The 20,626-nt window shown below is 40.3% G+C and overlaps 2 protein-coding genes across 3 annotated transcripts in view; one reads left to right on the top strand and one right to left on the bottom strand.

Moving 5' to 3' along the window:
* The first annotated feature begins 2,083 nt into the window (after window positions 1–2,083).
* Window positions 2,084–18,981, top strand: mta2 (metastasis associated 1 family member 2). 2 transcript variants are annotated; one of them, XM_004919210.4, is made up of 18 exons: window positions 2,084–2,230; window positions 9,607–9,674; window positions 9,762–9,855; window positions 10,100–10,217; window positions 10,866–10,929; window positions 11,010–11,127; window positions 11,228–11,330; window positions 12,378–12,477; window positions 12,659–12,847; window positions 13,241–13,315; window positions 13,396–13,454; window positions 13,586–13,683; window positions 15,139–15,278; window positions 15,352–15,580; window positions 15,692–15,781; window positions 17,341–17,459; window positions 17,548–17,702; window positions 17,791–18,981. In XM_004919210.4, the coding sequence occupies exons 1-18, from the start codon at window positions 2,203–2,205 to the stop codon at window positions 17,957–17,959; spliced, it is 2,016 nt and encodes a 671-aa protein (XP_004919267.1). In that variant the 5' UTR covers window positions 2,084–2,202; the 3' UTR covers window positions 17,960–18,981. The 2 variants fall into 2 exon arrangements, with proteins under 2 accessions (XP_004919267.1, XP_002941508.2); XM_002941462.5 differs by having other exon boundaries at window positions 17,545–17,702.
* Window positions 18,260–20,626, bottom strand: part of LOC100487906 (putative nuclease HARBI1) — a 12,511-nt gene continuing 10,144 nt past the window's right edge. Inside the window, exons 3-4 of the mRNA XM_018093443.2 lie at window positions 20,097–20,460; window positions 18,260–18,760 (exon numbers count right to left, since the gene is read on the bottom strand). Of these exons, the coding sequence (XP_017948932.2) occupies window positions 18,757–18,760; window positions 20,097–20,460 (368 nt within the window). The 3' untranslated portion in view covers window positions 18,260–18,756. The remainder of the gene's footprint in view (window positions 18,761–20,096; window positions 20,461–20,626) is intronic.

The following is a 20,626-nucleotide window of genomic DNA, read 5'->3' as shown; positions in this document are numbered from 1 at the left end:
TGAGCCCATCTGAGATGTCTGTACTTTCCAAAAGTTTACCCTTTGTACCCACTGCCAAACAGAAAACATTGGATTTAATGATTGACATACACCATTTTCAATGCAATATGAAACTTAAAAACCATTTTAGAACGGACAGTGGTTCCACAGGGTATCTCTTCAACGGTAAAAGTACATTAAGTACATTTGATCTTCCATATACACCTTTTAGGCCTTTACTCGCCTCTTGATTGAGGAAACTTATAAACACCAAAACATATTTGCTATAACTTACTCAAAATAAGAACATGATGCCATCCGGTCTTTATCCCCCAACCTCAACTTAGTTATCCATCCAGCAGATAAGGGGTGTGTTATTGTGTTACAGAATTACTCTGACTATAGACAAGAAATGCTCAGACAACTAACCGAGCCTACAGTGTACAAAAAATTAGAAAGGGACCCTACAACCATTTACTAAGGTGGCCACACACGTGGCGAGCTGACGATCTTTCGTGCGACCATCGGTCGCACGAAAGATCGTCAGATCTGCCACTAACCTTCAGGGCTGAAACAGGCAGATAAGGAGGTAGAAACAATAGGATGTCTACCTCCTTCTGCCGATTCAGCGATGAAGGCAGATTTTGGTCAGGGGCCTTCTATGGCGCCGGATCAAAATCTTTTAACTGGCCCGATCGGCGAGTCGACCGATATCAGCAGCCTCCTGCGATATCGGTCTACTCGTCGACTTGCCATACACGCACCGAATATCGGACGAAACGAGGTTTCGTACGATATTATTGGTGCGTGTATGGCCAGCTTAAAATGGCAGGAAACCTCCAGGCCGTCCCATAGTAAGTGCTATAAAGTCTATTTTACAACCAATAGCTATCTATATGGACTTTCTTTAACCAAAACTACAAGGGATATCTAGAATAAGGACACTGGGGACTTTTTAACCAAAGTTAAAACAGCATTGCCTTTATCTCTCAACAGTAAACTTGCTATAGACGTTCTTTATATAGTGATCCCTACATACTTGGGTATCCAAACAATCCGCCAACATCCGATTGCCCATCTAGACAGTACATGGCCATGTAATGAATTTCTTATGGAATTACTGGAATGCTGTCTCTCCAATTATTATTTTAAATTTGAACTTTTATACTACCAATAAGTTAGTGATACAAGTATGGGCTCTAATGTAGCCCCTTCCTTTGCCAACTTATACACGGCTGATTTCAAACAATTATACTCACCCCTTACAAGGACAAAATCACAGAATGCAGTATTTCATTTATGAAACATGGAGCAAGCAGGAGCATGCACAGTTGAATCTAGTGCGGAATCACAACTCTACATACTCCTGCAGGGTCAGTGTTGGCGGAGAGACACAAAGAAGATCGAAGGGAGTGAAGATGGAGCCTGCAATCTGCGCTGTGCTGCATTTTTATTTCAGTTGTTCAGATAGGGACACTTTGTTATTAAATAGACTATGCAGGGTAGGAAAGGTGAGGAGGCAGATGGAGGTCAGTTGAGTGGGGCTTTTCTACCTAGGGGGTTTAGTTCTCCTTTAAAATCAGGCATCATGTGATTTGTTACATCCTGTAATAGCAAGAGCCTTTCAATCAATAAGCACCAATTATAAATGATGACATTACTGAGCAGCACCTTTATTGAATTATTCACACATTTTGTGTAATATATATTACACACACACATATATATATATATATATATATATATATATATATATATAATACACCGCATATTACAGAACGATTTGTATATTATATTCCATAAAGCTCAGATAGAGTAAACTTAAACCATAGGGACGTGTATGTCGTTACTCACTAAACCAGCATTTTACCAGTTATTAAAAGTAAGGGATACTAGCAGACCAACTCTGCCGCACATCACTTTAATGCGTCCACAACTACTTCCTCCTTCCGAGCGCGTTCTACTGACTGCAGCCTTTGTGCGTCGTTTACTTCGGAGAAGTTCGGGTTTTCCCGTCTCCCTCTTCGGAAGTCATCAGTTGATTCCGGAAGCACTCGTTTATGTCCGGATATAATTCTTTCAATCGAACGCTTTGTCCCTCCCCCGGAAGGCTGCTCGCTTCTTTATGCCGGAAGTTGCCCCTCTTTCTTCCCCTTCCTCTCCCCCCACAGGCCCCGGAAACGCGCGCAGATTCCCGAGTTATTGTGCGCGGGAGAGAGCAAGATGGCGGCTAATATGTACCGGGTGGGAGGTGAGAACTCACAGTAAAATCATTCTGAGCCGAAAGCATATCTGTAGAGCTTTATACTATGTAGTTAAACACACACTTTATCCGCTGTAGAGGGAGAGTCTATACCCATACATCATCTGTACAGAGTAGCGAGCACCGAATGCTGAATTAAAGTAAACGCTTTTTATTTACATGCAGAAATGTAGAATGATTATCTTTATCTTATTTCTGTGCATTGTGTGTCTTTAGTCTAATGCAGAAAATATATAATACACACATAATATATATATATATATATATGCACACATAGATCATAAATATATATATTTATATACATACACACACACACACACACAAATGTCAGTATGTAACCTAAATACTAAAATGCTGCTGTGCTGTTTCTGCAGTATTAAACTAGCCCGGTTACTCTTTACCTGACTCAATCACACTCAGCCTAGTTTAGTGGCCGGGGCTGTTAGGACCACCCCTTATGTACCCTGCCTGTTTGTCACTGTTCATAATATTGATCAATGGAAACTGCCCTGACTTTGTGCACTGGCTTCTGTGAGGTCTGTCTGTCTGTCACTGCTTGTGTGTGTAAGACAGGGAGCTTCCATGAGAATAACCCCTGCTGATCTTGCTCAGAGGGCTTCTGTGCCAAATTGCTTATCAGGTAGATGACCCTGTAACCAGGACTGTACTGCCAATCTATGGAATCTGGCAAATGCCAGAGGGGCTGCAGGTAGATTCTATAGGCAGTCAATATTTATTGGGCTTTTTGGGCCTCTGTCTACTTGAAAAGCCAGGGCCACTTTTGATTGTCAATCTTGACCTGACTGTAATCCACTGTTTCTGGGCCATGGCTGCCCAAGGACATGTTGAACTCTCATTATCCTGCAGCATATAACTATAACCTGTCTATCTTGAACACAATCAAAGCTGGTATTTACACAACTTTTTTATCCCCAAGTGTTAATTTTCTTTACACTTGTTTATACATATTTATATAGGATTTTTTACATTTTTTTGTTTGCATAAGAAATTTGTGGGTATTTACAATTTATTTTCTTAACTAACCTTTATTAACATTCCATAATCTGTGAAAGAGCCTTCTTATTAATGTAGTCTGATCATTTATCCTTTGTATCAGTTGTGGTGCCAGTAAAGCTTACAGTCTAATGTGATAGATTGCATTCACACAAGTGGATGAATTTCATCAGGTGTCGGTTAAAAAGAAGGGAAGTTCAAGCACCCCCCCTTCCCACAGTGATTACAGTTAGTTGCCTGGTACCCAGGGCCATTTCTCCCATTTGCTGAAAACTGCACTGGACTGGGGTATTTTTGTAGTGGCACCACAGGGCAATTCTCTTCCTCTTTGCTTTTTAAGCTGGGAGTGCAAGCGCAGTAAAGTGAAAAGCTGCAGGGCTGTGGAGTCGAGGAGTCGGAGGCAATTTTGGGTACCTGGAGTCAGTCGGCAAAAAATGAACCGACTCCTACTAAATTTAAATGGGAATAAAAAAAAAATAAAGCAAGTTTAAATGTCCCAATTCACAAACAGTCATAATTAATTACTTCTCTGCTATAAGAATAAAGCCCAATGCACGCAGTGCATAAACAAACACGTTGAGTGACCATGAAGCATGTTTTTCATTGACTGTATGAATGTATAAAATACATTAACATGTTAAAAACAGAGGAGTCGGAGTCGGAAGTATCAGAAACTGAGGAGTCGGAGAATTTATCTACCGACTCCACAGCCCTGAAAAGCTGAACTAAAAACAAAAGTCCAGCCTTTTCATTCTACACCACCGTCTCCTTTAATAAGCCTACATGTTTTTGTAACGTGGAATTAAACTGCAGTATAATAATAACAAAGGTGTATTGGATTCATAGGAAGCAGTATGTTAAGCTTATATGTGATGCCTACTGAAATATGTTTTATATGTTTCAGGACAGTAAAGAAATTTGCCTGCTCAAAGTACCTATGTTAACATATGTTAAGTCCCTATAGTTACATTTTTTTTTTTTAGTAGCCCACCCAAAAAATAGTAACGGTCTATGGCATCTTACAGCAGCCCCTCTGGCATTTGCCAGACTCCACAGATCGCCAGTGCGGGCCTCATAGCAACTAATTAGATGTTTGTTTTTAAAGAGCTGGCCAGTAAACACTACTTGCCGATTGATTAATAGATGTGGGCTAGCTTAAAGGAACAGTAACACCAAAAAATGAAAGTGTATAAAAGTAACTAAAATATAATGTGCTGCTGCCCTGCACTGGTAAAAGTTGTGTGTTTACTTCAGAAAGTCTACTATAATTTATATAAATAAGCAGCTGTGTAGCCATGGGGGCAGCCATTCAAAGGAGAAAAGGCACAGGTTACATTGCAGATAACAGATAAGCTCTGTAGAATACAATAGTGTTTTATTTGTTATCTGCTGTTATCTGCTATGTAACCTGTGCCTTTTCTCCTTTTTTCCAGCTTGAATGGCTGCCCCCGTGGCTACACAGCAGCTTATTATATAAATTATAGTAGTGTTACTGTAGCAAACACACCAGTTTTACCAGTGCAGGGCAACAGTGCATTATATTTTTATTACCTTAAAGCTCTTTAATTTTTTAGGGTTACTGTTCCTTTAAATAGGTGATTCACCTTCAAGTTGACTTTTAGTATGTTATAGTATGGCCAATTTTTAGCAACTTTTCAATTGGTCTTCATTTTTTATTTCTTTGCCTTTTTCTTCTGACTCTTTCTAACTTTCAAATGAGGGTCACTGACCCCAGCAGCCAAAAAACTATTGCTCTGTGAGGCTACAGTTTTATTGTTATTATTACTTTTTAGTTCTTATCTTTCTATTCAGCCCCTCTCCTATCATATTCCATTTTCTTAAACCACTGCCTGGTTGCTAGGGTAATTTGGACCCTAGTAACCAGATACCCACTGAAATTCCAAACAGAAGAGCTGCTGAACATACAGCTAAATAATTCATAAAGCACAGAAAATAAAAAGTGAAGTGAAGCTCTACATCATACTAAAAGTTAATTTTAAGATGAACTACCCCTTTAAGTCTGTTTATTACATTACCCCTAAGTATTAGGCCAGGTCTGAATATTACAAAAAATCCTGGAATTTGGTCAAATCCTAAACTAAATCCTTGGTTCTTAATCACAATGAAAGCTAGGAATTGATCTATTTGATCAATACACATTGACATGCATTGGCCTCTTAAACTGTCCCTTAATGTAATGATCTGCAGTTCTGGCATGATCAACAAATAAGTATATCTGTATCCAACTTTGTCGCCCACTTGGTGTGATGTAGATGATGGGAATGTTCTGCTGCCAGGATGGGCCAGCGTTAGCTACATTTGTATGTTTTCCATGCATGCAGTCTGACTAAAGTTACAATGTAAATATTAACTGCCAGTCAAATCACATATTGGCATGAATTTGGTGCTTGACAGCATATCAGACAATCCATGTAGACATTGGTTTTTTTTTTAATACCTATATTGAGGTTGGATCCTTGCAAACTATAAAGTTGTATGAACAGCTCTGTGGCTGTTAGTGGTGAGTGCATGGTGTTGTGTCTTTTTTTTTTCCACCACACCGGTGATGTTTAACTCCACTTAGTTTGACTGCTTACTTAAAAAAAGTGATGGTTCCCTGCACTATTTAGATTCCATATAACTCCTTATTTAGAGTTAGACTAACCTTAAGCCAGGGATAGCTGCAACAACAGCCTGTGTCTTGCTAGCTTATAACACACAGGAGCCATCTATCACTATCAGCTGTGGAGTTTCTATACAGTAGAGTTTTGCAGCTGGTGGGATACCCACAGGATATCAGTGTGGCAGAGAATATAGGTTGTGGGTTTGAGTTGTTAAAGAAAGGTCTTGCTCGGCTTTTCATTCTATTAATTCAGCACTACCTTCTCCCTTTATATTACCTTTTGCCATTCTCCCATGTAAATACTTCTTAGTTGTGTTTGGTTGGTAAGTAAAGTGTCTTCATAATCTACTGGAAGAAAGCAGTTATCCTTAAGGTTCTGTACAATGAACAACAGCGTTCTGCTTCAAATCTTTGGTTTATCCTGCTGCAATGTGCATTATACCCATTGCAAAACAAGCACATGTGCATGGCCTAAGTAAAGTGACCAGACACTGTGCGCGGGAGGGGGGAAAAGTGTGGTGTGTAAACCCCTTTTATACCTCTCCTAATGACAATAAATGTTTCTCTCACCTTATCTGTGATAGTAATGGTTTTATCCATAACATGTAAGTAGCTAGTGTAGCTGTGCAGCCACATAGAAAAACACCCTTATATCGTTTATCTGCTTGCGCTACCTATGTATAGTGCTGTATTCTACAGGCAAGTTTTAGCATATGTTAGCAAATTGTAACTGCAAAATGACTTGCAAAGTGCAACTATTTTGCAAAGATTTTGCATTATGTAAATGCCATTTATAAACTGCCTGGGCAAGAATGCGGTCCCCATATAGCAGAATCTTGGATCTAGTGTTCCTATGTGATATCCATTTGCTTGACGTTCATGGCATTTAGAGGGTTACATAGTTACATAGGGTTGAAAAAAGACCAGTGTCCATCAAGTTCAACCCATCCAAGTAAACCCAGCACACCTAACCCACACCTACCAATCTATACACTCACATACATACACTATATATACAACCACTAGTACTAACTGTAGATATTAGTATCACAATAGCCTTGGATATTCTGATTGATCAAGAACTCATCCAGGCCCCTCTTAAAGGCATTAACAGAATCTGCCATTACCACATCACTAGGAAGGGCATTCCATAACCTCACTGCCCTCACCGTGAAAAACCACCTACGCTGCTTCAAATGGAAGCTCCTTTCCTCTAATCTAAAGGGGTGACCTCTGGTGCGCTGATTGTTTTTATGGGAAAAAAGAACATCCCCCAACTGCCTATAATCCCCTCTAATGTACTTGTACAGAGTAATCATGTCCCCTCGCAAGCGCCTCTTTTCCAGAGAAAACAACCCCAACCTTGACAGTCTCACCTCATAGTTAAAATCTTCCATCCCCTTAACCAGTTTAGTTGCACGTCTCTGCACTCTCTCCAGCTCATTAATATCCTTCTTAAGGACTGGAGCCCAAAACTGCACTGCATACTCAAGGTGAGGCCTTACCAGGGACCTATAAAGGGGCAAAATTATGTTCTCATCCCTTGAGTCAATGCCCTTTTTTATACAAGACAGCACTTTATTTGCTTTAGTAGCCACAGAATGACACTGCCTGGCATTAGACAACTTGTTATCAACAAAAACCCCTAGATCCTTCTCCATTAAGGAAACCCCCAACACACTACCATTCAGTAGATAGTTTGCGTTTATATTATTTCTACCAAAGTGCATAACTTTGCACTTATCAACATTGAACCTCATTTTCCAGTTTGCTGCCCAGTTATCTAATTTTGTCAAATCGCTCTGCAAAGCAGCAGCATCCTGCATGGAACTTATAGTTTTGCACAATTTAGTGTCATCAGCAAAAATAGAAACAGTACTGTCTATGCCCACCTCCAGGTCATTAATAAACAAGTTAAAAAGCAAAGGCCCAAGGACTGACCCCTGCGGTACTCCACTAACCACACTGGTCCAATTAGAAAATGTTCCATTTACAACCACTCTTTGTAATCTATCCTTCAGCCAGTTCTCTATCCAATTACAAATATTATGTTCTAGGCCAATATTCCTTAATTTGATCATTAACCTTCTGTGAGGTACTGTATCAAACGCTTTAGCAAAGTCCAAGTAGATGACATCAACTGCCATTCCAGCATCGAGGTTCCTGCTCACCTCCTCATAAAAGGCGACTAAATTAGTCTGGCAAGATCTGTTACGCATAAAACCATGCTGGCACAAACTAATAGTATTGTGAACTGCAATGTATTCAAGTACCCTATCCCTTATTACCCCTTCCAAAAGTTTTCCTACTACTGATGTCAGACTAACAGGCCTATAGTTTTCAGGCTGAGAACGGGATCCCTTTTTAAATAACGGCACCACATTAGCAATCCGCCAGTCTCTTGGCACCATGCCAGACCTCAATGAATCCTGAAAAATTAAGTGAAGAGGTTTGGCAATCACAGCGCTCAGCTCATTTAATACCCTGGGATGAATCCCATCCGGCCCTGGACCTTTGGGTGTTTTCATTTTACCAGCTTATGGCTGGTTTGAGCAGGCACTGTGCTACAAAGTATGGCTTGCAAGTCCATCTGCAGTGTAGTAACCTATACCAGCCAGCTTCCAAATGATGAGTTAATGCCCTGGGCCAAATTTGCCCACAGGGTGCTAACACTGGACCACTGGCTGCTTTTGTCTCTATGGGAGTTTGAGCCTCCAGTCTGCTTAACGGGATTGTTCACCTTTGAGTTAACTTTTAGTATGATGTAGAGAGTGCTATTCTGATACAATTTGAAGTTGGTCTTCATTTTCTATTTGTACCACCCCTAAAGGCTCCTTAGACCTATATGTCTGACATCCCTATTTCAATATAATTTGGCCCTTGGAAATTCTGTAAATGCAGCACTAACTCTAAAATATGCTTTCTTTTCCTTGGAACTGTTTCATATGGCCATGACATGTTACACTTTGCTGCTATTTATATATTTCTAAGTAATGCATAGAAATATAAAAAAGTGACGTTTTTCCCAGTGGCCTCAGAGTAGGTGCCCATTTTTACATTCCTGGCTTGGAGGCAAGTTTTGGAAGCACAGAGACAGTTTTACTCCAAGCAGAGCCTCCTGCTGGCCAATCACTTATTGGGCATCCCCAAAGAACTTTTTTCATGGTTGTCTGGCTCACCAACACTTTTTTTTACATCTAAATGTGTTTCTCAAGTAAAAAGGTTGGGGATCACTAATTGTAGACATAAACAATTTAGAACATCAGCGGTAGTAAACTGGAATCCCAAACTGACTCACTTTTCATATATTTTATATACCCCAGCTCTCAGAAGGCTCTCGTATATATAACCTGGCGAGAATACAGACACCAGGTTTCATTATTCTTCCTCTTTAAGGGTCAGATGGGCAAAATAAAATGTTGTATAGCTTGAGTGACCCCTGTGGGGCTAGAGATTATGCCCATCTTGGTTACTGCTTTGGCTAGTATCTTATCACTTAGCACAACTTTCTGTTAATCTGTGGGAGGTTCTCCTGGTCGCAGATCGACATTCTGCAGCCACAACCCACAAGTGTAACCACAAGTATTCAGCTTTCTGGAAACTTCAGTACCTGTAATAATTTATTTTACAGAACATTAGCAACTTTAGCACAGCTTGTCCTTTACTATAAAATCTATGGTTCCACCAAAAGATGTCTTATGGTTTCCTTTTGTGTTTTTCTTTTTAGATTATGTCTATTTTGAGAATTCTTCCAGTAACCCATATCTCATCAGGCGAATAGAGGAACTTAACAAGGTAACAGTGCCTAGAAATCAGTTCATAGGTACACAGTACAAATCTGCAGTGAAACCTTAAACTGTCTGGCATCTTTTTTTTCTATAGACGGCAAATGGCAATGTAGAAGCAAAGGTTGTATGTTTATTCCGCCGCAGGGATATATCCAGCAGTCTGAACAGTCTTGCTGACAGTAACGCACGTGAGTATAGCTCATGAACTTTCTCAGGGCAAAGCACACAGGGAAAGTAAACGGGGAATACGTATAAGATCTTATTGCACCTTCATAGGAGGGTAAATGTAGTGCTCTAGTATGGTAGAACTGGGGGAAAGAGTTTGTGGAGTATTTGGATTATGCAAAATTCTGTTAGTTCTATACAGCAGAAAGGTACTTAAGCAGGCACTATGTTCCTGGCATTGATTTGCCCATTTTTATCTCTGTGCAGGAGAGTTTGAGGATGAATCAAAGCAGCCAACCGTTGGAGAGACCCATAGACACCAGTTAAAACATCGGGAGCTTTTCTTATCCCGTCAGTTTGAATCACTGCCAGCAACGCATATAAGGTATGTACACAGATGCCTACATTTCTATGTCACCAGTACCATCACTGCAGAAAACTGTTTCCTAAAGGATGATTGAAATCTAAATATTGGGAGAGATCACTGTATAAACAGCATCTACAGCATCTAGGTCTGCCTCTGCTATAGGAATATTCAGGTTGTGTCTAAAGCTATTGATGCAATGCCATATTCAGGGGTTTGGTGGAGTTTTTACTGCTTGCTCCATCTATACTGTCTGCACCGGGAGGGAGCCCTAATTCAAGCAGCCATGTTGGGACAGAAAAAAGTCTCAAATTATTTGAGATTTACTCTGCATCAAAACTGCTAAAAATCTGAATCTGACAATTTACTAGCTAAAAAAAGTCAAAAAAAGTAGAGGTTTTGGTGTGACAGTCAAAAATTTACTGAAAAATTCACATAATTCAGAATTGTCTGTCATTTGTGGAAATTAGTTTATTCAAATTTTTAAAAATGAGATGTTAAAGAATGTTATGAGTTTTAGTAAATATGCACCTATGTGCCGGGTTATGTTTAATGGTAAATCTGTGTCTTTATGCAATGTTAATTGAGTATGACATTACAAGTATGTCTATCATGGATATTCTATAAACAGATTGTTGAATACTTTGTTTCCATCTGGTTGTGATGCAGGGGGAAGTGCAGTGTGACTCTTCTGAATGAAACAGACATCCTAAGCCAATATTTGGAGAAGGAGGTATTTGTCTTCTGATGTTCCTACCTTTCCAGCTTTTTAATTGCATTTCCAAAACTGCTTCTTTGCTTCCTGTCCCATAGGATTGTTTCTTTTATTCGCTGGTGTTTGATCCAGTTCAGAAGACTCTACTAGCAGATCAGGGGGAAATCCGTGTTGGTTCCAAATATCAGGCTGAGATTCCTGATCAGCTGGCAGAGGGTAAGCAGTCATTGTATGCAGTTTTTGTGTTTGGTTGAACACCACACAGACAACCCAAACAAATATTAATTTTTCTCTCATGCTGCCTTTCTCATACTAGGAGAACCTGATAACCGAAACCAGCAGAAAATGGAGATCAAAGTTTGGGATCCAGAGAATCCTTTGACAGACAGACAGATTGACCAGTTTCTAGTGGTTGCAAGGTAAATGATAAAAATCTGAAGAAAATATAGGCAGTGGTTTGTGCCTCTAACTTCTTACTACAGAAAGGACTGTATACGAAAGGCCCAGACAGAGCTGCAAATCAAGTCACCATTGTTTTGCTGTGAACACAGACACACAGACACATCTGCATTGGCATGTGTATGAGTGTTTTGGTGCCATTTTTTCCTTAGGAATATTAGCGATGCACTGAAGCCATAATTTTTGAAGACATAGAATACCAAACTGAATCTGAACCCTAATATTGGTGATTCTGCACCCTTTGCCACTCTGAGGCAGCCTTTTCTGTGCTATCCCCCCTGGCCCCCTGCTTAAGATTCTCACCTTACCTCATGGAAGCAGCGTCCCTGCTTAATATGCATATTCAAGGAAATTACATCAGTTTTAAACCAAAAATGCCAATTGCCAAGAACTGCAAACATAAATGGTATACAGAAGGAGTATTGATGAAAAGGACTTAACCTTTTTGACAACTAACCTGTAAAGCTGACTTGGCCAGTTTGTGCTTGGCAGTTGCAGTGCCAGATCTGCTGTCATGTTACTATAAGGGAACTGTAACTGACCCATATGTTTTCTTTAATTTTTAGAATTTTCTCTTGGAGGTCATTTACAGCAATTCTATATCCTGTCTGTCTCTTGGCTATGAGTATCAGGGAAGGGGCACCAACTTTTGGGGAAGTTATCATGTCAAGGTCCACCATGTAAAGTTTTTTTTACTGTCATGGAAAATGCCCTTTTGCATTACAGTAACAGCAAACAACATCATATTTTAAAGAATAAATATTTCATTATATTTAAAATCTAAATAATAAGTACTCCAAAGGGTGATCTAGTGACACTGATGAACATTCTGGGCTTCTTCACCAGCTGAAGATTAATACGTACCCAGATCTAAAGCATGTGGTTGCGTGCAGAAGAAGGGGGCATGCCTGGCAGCCATTTAAATTTTATATGGACAAAATATCTTATTGGCTACAAATGTATTTCCTGTTAAACTATTAAAGTTACAACATTTTTTAACACTGCAGGGCTGTTGGAACCTTTGCAAGAGCTTTAGATTGCAGCAGTTCAATCAGACAGCCGAGTTTACACATGAGTGCTGCAGCAGCATCTCGTGACATCACACTGGTAAGTTACAGTTTGTGTTTCTGCATTCCCTTTATAGGTGCTTGCCTTTATAACCATAAGATGCAGCAAATAGTTTGAGATATATTTTAAATAGTGTACATGGCATTTCTAAGAATTTAATTCAATGTAAATATGTAAATAATCAGTAGTTTTCAACCAGCTAATACATATTTATCTTTAGTTTCATGCCATGGATACACTACAGAGGAATGGGTATGACCTTGCCCGTGCAATGTCAACACTGGTACCTCAGGGGGGGCCAGTACTTTGCAGGGATGAGATGGAAGAATGGTCAGCATCGGAGGCTATGCTTTTTGAGGAAGCACTGGAGAAATATGGCAAGGACTTCAATGACATCCGGCAAGACTTTGTGAGTCCGGTTCTTTGTTACAAGTTCTAGGATTGGGCAGTGATAACATAGTAGCCTTGATATTGGATGTGTCTGCCTTGTTTTAGTATATTGGAAAATAATATGGACACTGGCAAGCATCTCTTAAAAGGAACATATTACACTTTTGAAGATTTCTCTCATTGTGTAGGCAGTGGTGCATTTCTGCAGTGCAGAGAGCCAATGGCTTTCCTGGGAAAGCAACCAGCAGGAGGGGAAAGCGGCTGGCTGCTGCTGGCAAGTTTTTTGTAAAAATTTGGTTAAAGCAGGAAATTGCATCTTGGCTGCTCAATTTTAAGAATAGTGTAATGCAAGGCAAATACTAATTTTGGAGACAATACATCTGTTTTTTAACCACCACCTGTCTCTTTCCAGCTCCCTTGGAAATCTCTTGCTAGTATCGTTCAGTTCTATTACATGTGGAAAACTACAGACCGATACATCCAGCAGGTAATGTTCTATGGCCAGCTGATCTCAATGGGCAAAATAAGCATTTTCAGCATTCCATTAATTGCCACATCTTCCTGCAGAAACGCCTGAAGGCAGCTGAGGCTGACAGCAAACTGAAACAAGTGTACATCCCCACCTAGTGAGTCCTTAGCTTTGTCATTCATATACTTTATACGGATATGAACTCACTTTTTTTGTTTATATAATGTTGCCATTAAATAATGAATATGGATATTAAGCCTTAATCAATTTTTTTCTTGCTTCTCCCAGTACGAAACCCAACCCCAATCAAATAATTTCTGTGGGCTCTAAGCCAGGTCTTAACGGAGCTGGATTCCAGAAGGGTCTGACCTGTGAGAGCTGTCATAGTAAGTTATCGAAACATTAGCATGCCAGTATTTTGGCATGGCTCATTTACACAATTAGCAGGGTGAGAGGATTAATGAATTCAGTAAAGTTCTGTTTTGCTTGTTAATGGTCATTGATATTATCTGTGTCATCAGCTCTTGTACAAAGCAAATCAATGAAGAAGCGGAGCACAGGATAACTCATATATAAAACCACATATTTATTTCCATCAGTTAAAAAACAGAGCAGAGCATCCTCACCTCATGGCTTAACACGTTTCGTGGTCAAAACACCACTTCATCAGAAGCCCAACCAGTGACCCCCCCTCCCAAAGTTTAAATAGACTCGACACACCCCCTCCACCCTTTAACCATTAACCCGTAAGTGGAAGGAATAGTGTGTATAAAGGCATATATATAAAAACATGGATGAGGACCCATAAGAAATACAGTTCAAATGGGAATCGCTACCCCCCTTATAACCACATAAATGATTAAACCATATAGGAGAGAGTCCAAAATAACATGAAATATACTTTGTAAATACTCCATATTAATATCAAAACAATACTAATCCTATTAACCTAATATAATTTTAACCTCATGTACTGTAAAATGTACCCTACATAAGTAGTCTCAAAGTCACATAGGCAACCATCAAACCCTTGTGTCCACATACAACCCAAGCGTACAAGGGTTCCAACAGTGGAAATTAATTTATATTACACAATAAAACATTTACATGGTAAAACATTGCTTAATGTCAGCAGTAGCAGGATAATTCCCATTCTCTATTAAGACCCCCGTATTGTTCCGTTGTCCTTAAGCGATAAATCCAATAGACCTCACGCTCCGAGAGTCTTTTATCTATATATCCTCCCCTAGCATTTGCCCTGGGTCTATCGATAATCTGGAATGTCACTCTACCTTTGCCCTCATGCTTCTCTATAACATGCTTTGCTACCGCTGATCAGCTCTTGTACAGTAAGAAACAGCAACGTGATATATGTACATTAAATGCAGTGCATCAGTGAAAGCAACTTTCTCAGAATCCCCTCCAGCAATAATATCTGTTGTACCACCCTAAGTCCATTCTAAGTAGGCTGAACTGGTTGGAACAAGGAATATCTGTACTGTAATATTTCATCATACTAGGTATTTTGCCGTAGAGGAGCTTAACTGGCTTTTTATTATTATAAATGTCTGATTGGGGACTAAGGCTCGAAGGGTAACATTAAGACAGAACACAAGCTTCAAGGAGCCTACTAGCCTTTTCATTTGCTGTAATTTGGCTAAAGCCTTCTTTAGTGACCTTCAGAGACCTTGCTACAATGATGTAGTTGCCTATAAAGGTTCAATGAATGAAGGGTAATATTGCTATTTAACAAATGCTTAGCGTGCCCAATAGTTTAGTGCTTTCTACCACATCCAGTCCTTTAATGTTTTATTTTTTCCCATACATCTTTCCTCCTTCAGCCACAGTCTCTGCTCAGTGGTATGCTTGGGGTCCCCCCAATATGCAGTGTCGACTCTGTGCTTCCTGCTGGATCTATTGGAAGAAATATGGTGGTCTTAAAACCCCAACACAATTGGAGGGAGCAGCACGGAACATAGGAGTAAGTGCACTCAATTTTCCTTTTATCAGCTCCTTCCTACCCTTTGTAGTTTAGCTACTTTATTTATTTCCAGGAACCACATTCCAGGGGCCATCTTTCTCGTCCAGAGGCTCAGAGTTTGTCCCCATACACTACCAGCGCTAACCGTGCTAAACTGCTGGCGAAAAACCGTCAGACCTTTCTGCTGCAGACTACCAAGCTGACTCGCATTGCACGGCGTATGTGTAGAGACATCCTTCAGCCAAGGAGAGCTGCACGCCGGCCTTATGCCCCAATCAACTCAAACTCAATTAAAGCAGAATGTGAGTACACAATGCATTTGTGTTACATTTTTTCTGTAGAAGCCTTTGTGGCTTTTGTCCTTGTATCATACTTATTCTTCCATGAATAACACAGTGCACCTTCTTTTCCAGGTTCTGTTCGCCTTCCTAAAGCATCAAAGACCCCTCTGAAAATACTGCCCCTTGTGCGCCCTTCCTTGGCAGCTATTGTGAAGGAGCTAGGTGAGAAACAAAACCCTCACCACTAGTTACCAACCAGTAGGGTCTCAAACATATTATTTATTAGAATTTAAACTGACATTAAAGAGGTAGTTCACCTATTAATTAACTTTTAGTATGATGTAGAGTAGTGATCCCAACCAGTGGTTTGTGAGTAATGTGTAGCTCACCAACCCCTTGGGTGTTTCTCTCAGTGCCCCCAAAGCAGGGGCTTATATTTGAATTCCTGACTTGGTGGCACGTTTTGCTACCAAATAAAGCCTCCTGTAAGCTGATAGGCAGCCTCTATACACACTAACAGCCAATCTTAACGCTTATTTAGCACCTCCATGAACTTTTATGATGTTTGTGTTTCTCCCCAAGTCTTTTTACATTTGACTGTGGCTCAAGATTAAGCAAGGTTGGGGGCCCCGAGGTAGAGAGTGCGACTCTAAGGGGCTGATTTACTAACCCACGAATCCGACCCGATTTGGAAAAGTTCCGACTTGAAAACGAACATTTTGCGACTTTTTCGTATGTTTTGCGATTTTTTTCGGCGTCTTTACGAATTTTTCGTTACCAATACGATTTTTGCGTTAAAAACGCGAGTTTTTCGTAGCCTTTACGAAAGTTGCGTAAAATCTTGTGATTTTTCCGTAGCGTTAAAACTTGCGCAAAAAGTTGCGCCTTTTTCGTAGCGTTAAAACTTACGCGAAACTTCGCACCTTTTAAGTTTTAACGCTACGGAAAAGGCGCAACTTTTCACGTAAGTTTTAACGCTACGGAAAAATCACAAGATTTTACGCAACTTTCGTAAAGGCTACGAAAAACTCGCGTTTTTAACGCAAAAATCGTATTGGTAACGAAAAATTCGTAAAGACGCCGAAAAAATCGCAAAAAATACGAAAAAATCGCAAAATACCGATCTTTGCGAAAAAAACGCAATCGGACTCATTTCGACTCGTTCGTGGGTTAGTAAATCAGCCCCTAAGAATTTGCAATTGATATTCATATGTTTGCAGTTTTTTAATTATTTAGCGTTGTTCAGCAGCTCTCCAGTTTGGCATTTTAGAAGCTGGTTCTGGTTACTAGGGTTCTATTTAACCTAGCAACCAGACAGCAATTTGAAAGAGACAGGAATAAGAGGTAGCCTAAACAGAAAAATAAGTAATAAAAATTAACAATGAGAATAAAATTGCAGCCTCACTGAGCAATAGTTGTTTTTGGCTGCTGGGGTCAGTGACCCACATTTGAAAGCTGGAAAGAGTCTGAAGACAATAAATAATTTAATGACTATATAAATAAAAATATAATCAATGCAATTGATAAGTTTATAAGAAGAGACTATTCTGTAACATACGGAAAGTTAACCTGAAGGTAAACCACTCCTTGAAGGGACTTAAAGTTGGGATTTCTTCACACAGGGAGATACGCAGACACTTTAATCTTGAATGGAAGGATGTTAAATCTTATTGCAAAATATTGAGGTTTTTGGGTGTGTGTGTAAGGGTAGGGGCCAAAATCTAAGTATGAAATGGGGAGTTAAATCTGCAAAATGTAAAGTTGTTTGTTCTTACCCCAAGCGGCCCAGGCTCCTCTTAAGCCGAAAACCCCACGTGGGACAAAGACCCCAATAAATAGGAACCAGCTATCGCAGAGTAGAGGGCTGAGTGTGCTACCTCCAAAAAGAGCATTTGATGCAGTAAGTACATTATCATTGTATTGCTGCATTTTACTGCTACGTATAATATTGGCTAAAAGCACTACTTTGTATGATTTTCCTTTAGCAGGTGTCTGGTGTGGGTGTCATTCCTCCATTCTCTTCAAATGGCCGCTCGTTCTCTTCAGGTGTCCGTTCTAGCTCTCAGCCCGGTGTCAAGAGACAGAAGCTCAACCTTGCCGATGCCCCCAATCCAGTGGTGTTTGTGGCTACTAAAGACACAAGGTAACTTCCAGCCTATACTGTGACTGTTAGTGTGGGTTACTGGTCCTTCTCTGTTAATCATGTGAACCTGTTTCTATTTCCTCCGCAGAAGTCTCAGGAAAAACCTCACACACATGGAGATGCGTAGAGCTGCTCGTCGTCCAAGTCAACCAGTGAAGTTAAAGGTCCCACTCCCGCCACGGCCTACAAACATCCTGCCTCCACTCAATCCAGCCCATCCTGCCAGTACAAGCGAGCCCATAGTTCTGGAGGACTGAGGGACCTTTTAAACAGTTACCCAGTTGTGAGAGAATACAGCCCTGGTACCAATTACCTAGCCAGGCAATTATGCTGACGAACAGAGGGACATTAAAAAGAAAGAACCCATGCTCCTCCTTGTTCTGCTTTCCAGCAACAGTATCTGGTTATGGCTTATTTCTCTACAGTCCTTTCACTTACTTTCCTCCCAAACTCCTTTTTATTTTTAATATATATTTTTTCATGTAACTACCCTGTTTGTTCATAAGCCCTTCCAACCCCTTCTTCTGACCCCTATATACTGGGTTTTTTTTTGTTTGTTTTTTTTTTTTAATTCTTGTTTAGTTTATGCTTTTTTGTACGAGAAAAAAAATGAGCTGTCCATCAGTAAAATGAGGAAAGAGGTTATACACAGCTTTGTGTGGATGGTGGCTTTTCAGGTAGAAGGGGAACATGGAGCTTTGTACTGCAGGCATTTTTGTGGATTTAATAAAAGGTCAGAAGTCATAACATCGTACTTGATAGAGAGGCTGACAAGGCCTTTATCTGGAAATCTAATAAGTGAATAAAGCACACAAAATGTTCTGCAGGTTCAGGTCAGAGCACATTTGATGGTGTTGGGTAATTTTTATGGAGTGTGTGATAAAAAGCTGAAGTGGATACGTATCCTTACATGAAACTGCTGGATTTAGCACGTGAAGGTTTCAAGCTCTAAATGGGCTGCTTTCTGCCGCTGCTGGGTGAGCCATAGCTGTCCCATAGGAGCGAACCATATTGAGCCAGAGGAGTTGTACAAGAGACATCTGGTCTTCCTTCTTTACCTGTGTGTGTGTAAGAAAGATCTTTTTTTTACTTCTGAACAATCCTCAGGGTCATAAATATCATAGAAATGAAGAAGCTGCAGAACATGATTGGAGCTCGGTAAATTCCCAGGGCCAGTACTGTTACAGATTCTCTTGCAAGGGGGACTTTTCTATTTCAGAGCTTATATTACACATGCTCACATGACAGTGGCTGTTCAATTAAAGGCAATTGCCAGCAATATATTCTAATGTATTTATTGGGATTTACTCTGTCATATTTCCTTTATTTTCATAGGTATTTTCTTCCTTTAACATAAAGATTGCTAGTAATTTACCTTAAAGGGGTTGTTTACCTTAAACTAGCAATCTGTACACCAGACCAAAAGTTAGAGACAGTTTGCAATTTGTCTTCATATTTTATTTCTGGTTTTTGAATTAAGCTTTTTTTTTTTTTTTATAGTAGCTCTCCAGTTTGGAATCTTAGCAGGTGTCTGGTTGCTAGAGACCGAATTACCCTAGTAACCAGGTAGTGGTTTGAATGAGAAGCAAATATATAAAATGAAATATAATTAGGAGAGATCTAAATACAAATAGCCAAGTAATAATAATAAAATTGTAGCCTCACAGAGCAATTGTGTTTTGGAAGCTGGAGGTCAGTCAGTCTCTTTGTGAGTTCCTTAACCTACCATTGTTCCGTGGCTGTGGGAAAACACATACGTGCTGTCACTGAGCGATTTCCCCAGGGCTTACCTGGTTGATACCAGCACTATGCAATGCACAACTGACACATGCCCACAACTACAGTCGTGTTTTTATCTTCTAATTGTGATGGTTTCCCTTTAAAATGAACACATCCCTTTGTTTGTTAGTTTTGCATAGTTAAGACTACAGCACATGTGGCAGGAGCTGTCTAGGGGCAATAATCCTAGAGAATCTGTAGTGCTGTAGGCAAACCCAAAGGTGGCCATACACGCACCGATAATATTGTACGAAACCTCGTTGTGTATGGTATGTCGGCGAGTCGACCGATATTGCAGGAAGCTGCTGATATCGGCCGACTCGCCAATCGGACCAGTTTGAAAATTTTGATCGGGCGCCATAGAAGGCGCCTGACCAAAATCTCCCTTCAGCGCTGAATCGGCAGAAGGAGGTAGAAATCCTATTGTTTCTACCTCCTTACCTGCCGATTCAGCCCTGAATGGTGTGTGGCGGATCCGATGGTCGCACGAAACATCGTCAGATCGCCACGTGTATGGCCAGCTTAAGTGCCATGGAGATCTTGATAAACTGCAGCGAAACACATCTTAAATCCCTAATCCCACCATGTGACCCGGATCCTAATATGTCACCTCACCTTGAGCTAAAATGCTTCCTCAATAGTTCTTGTCTTACATGTTCAGCTTCTTCACTGCCCTCTTCTGCAGCATCCACATCACTCCATTCATCCCTTTCTTCTACTGGCACCACCAAGCCATGACTAAGAGCCATATTATGAAGGACGCAGCAAGCCACAAAGATTTGGCTGACTTTGAGTGGGCTGTACTGTAAGGAACCCCCACGCCTGCTCAAACAACGGAACCGTGATTTGAGCGAGCCAAAGGCAGCTGATAAAACACTGAGGGCAGCTGTGTGCGAGTCATTGTACTGCAGCTCTGCTGGAGATTGAGGGTCTTCAATTGGTGTCATCAGCCAGGGTTTCTGGGTATAACAGCGGCCTCCTATAAAAAGTTTGTGGTAATCAGTAGATTGTTATAAAATAAGCAATAGCTGGCACCTCAGGTTAATTTCAAGTATCCTTACATCATTCGATGAGCCCTTAGACCAATCATGGACCTTTAATTTCTGCAATATGTGGTGCTCTGAATGTTTCCTATCACAGGATGA

This window comes from Xenopus tropicalis, chromosome 4, assembly GCF_000004195.4.
Source record: "Xenopus tropicalis strain Nigerian chromosome 4, UCB_Xtro_10.0, whole genome shotgun sequence".
Lineage (NCBI taxonomy): Eukaryota > Metazoa > Chordata > Amphibia > Anura > Pipidae > Xenopus > Xenopus tropicalis.
Note: the sequence above shows the minus strand (reverse complement) of the source record. Positions and strands in the feature narration are given on the sequence as shown.

What these genes read in the sequence shown, in the direction of transcription:
- mta2 (XM_002941462.5), top strand. Translation starts at nt 2,203, where the DNA reads ATGGCGGCTAATATGTACCGGGTGGGAG. An exon ending in TCTTGCTGACAGTAACGCAC is followed by an intron (nt 9,856 to 10,099) that starts GTGAGTATAGCT and finishes ATCTCTGTGCAG; the next exon opens with GAGAGTTTGAGGATGAATCA. An exon ending in CAGTTTCTAGTGGTTGCAAG is followed by an intron (nt 11,331 to 12,377) that starts GTAAATGATAAA and finishes TTAACACTGCAG; the next exon opens with GGCTGTTGGAACCTTTGCAA.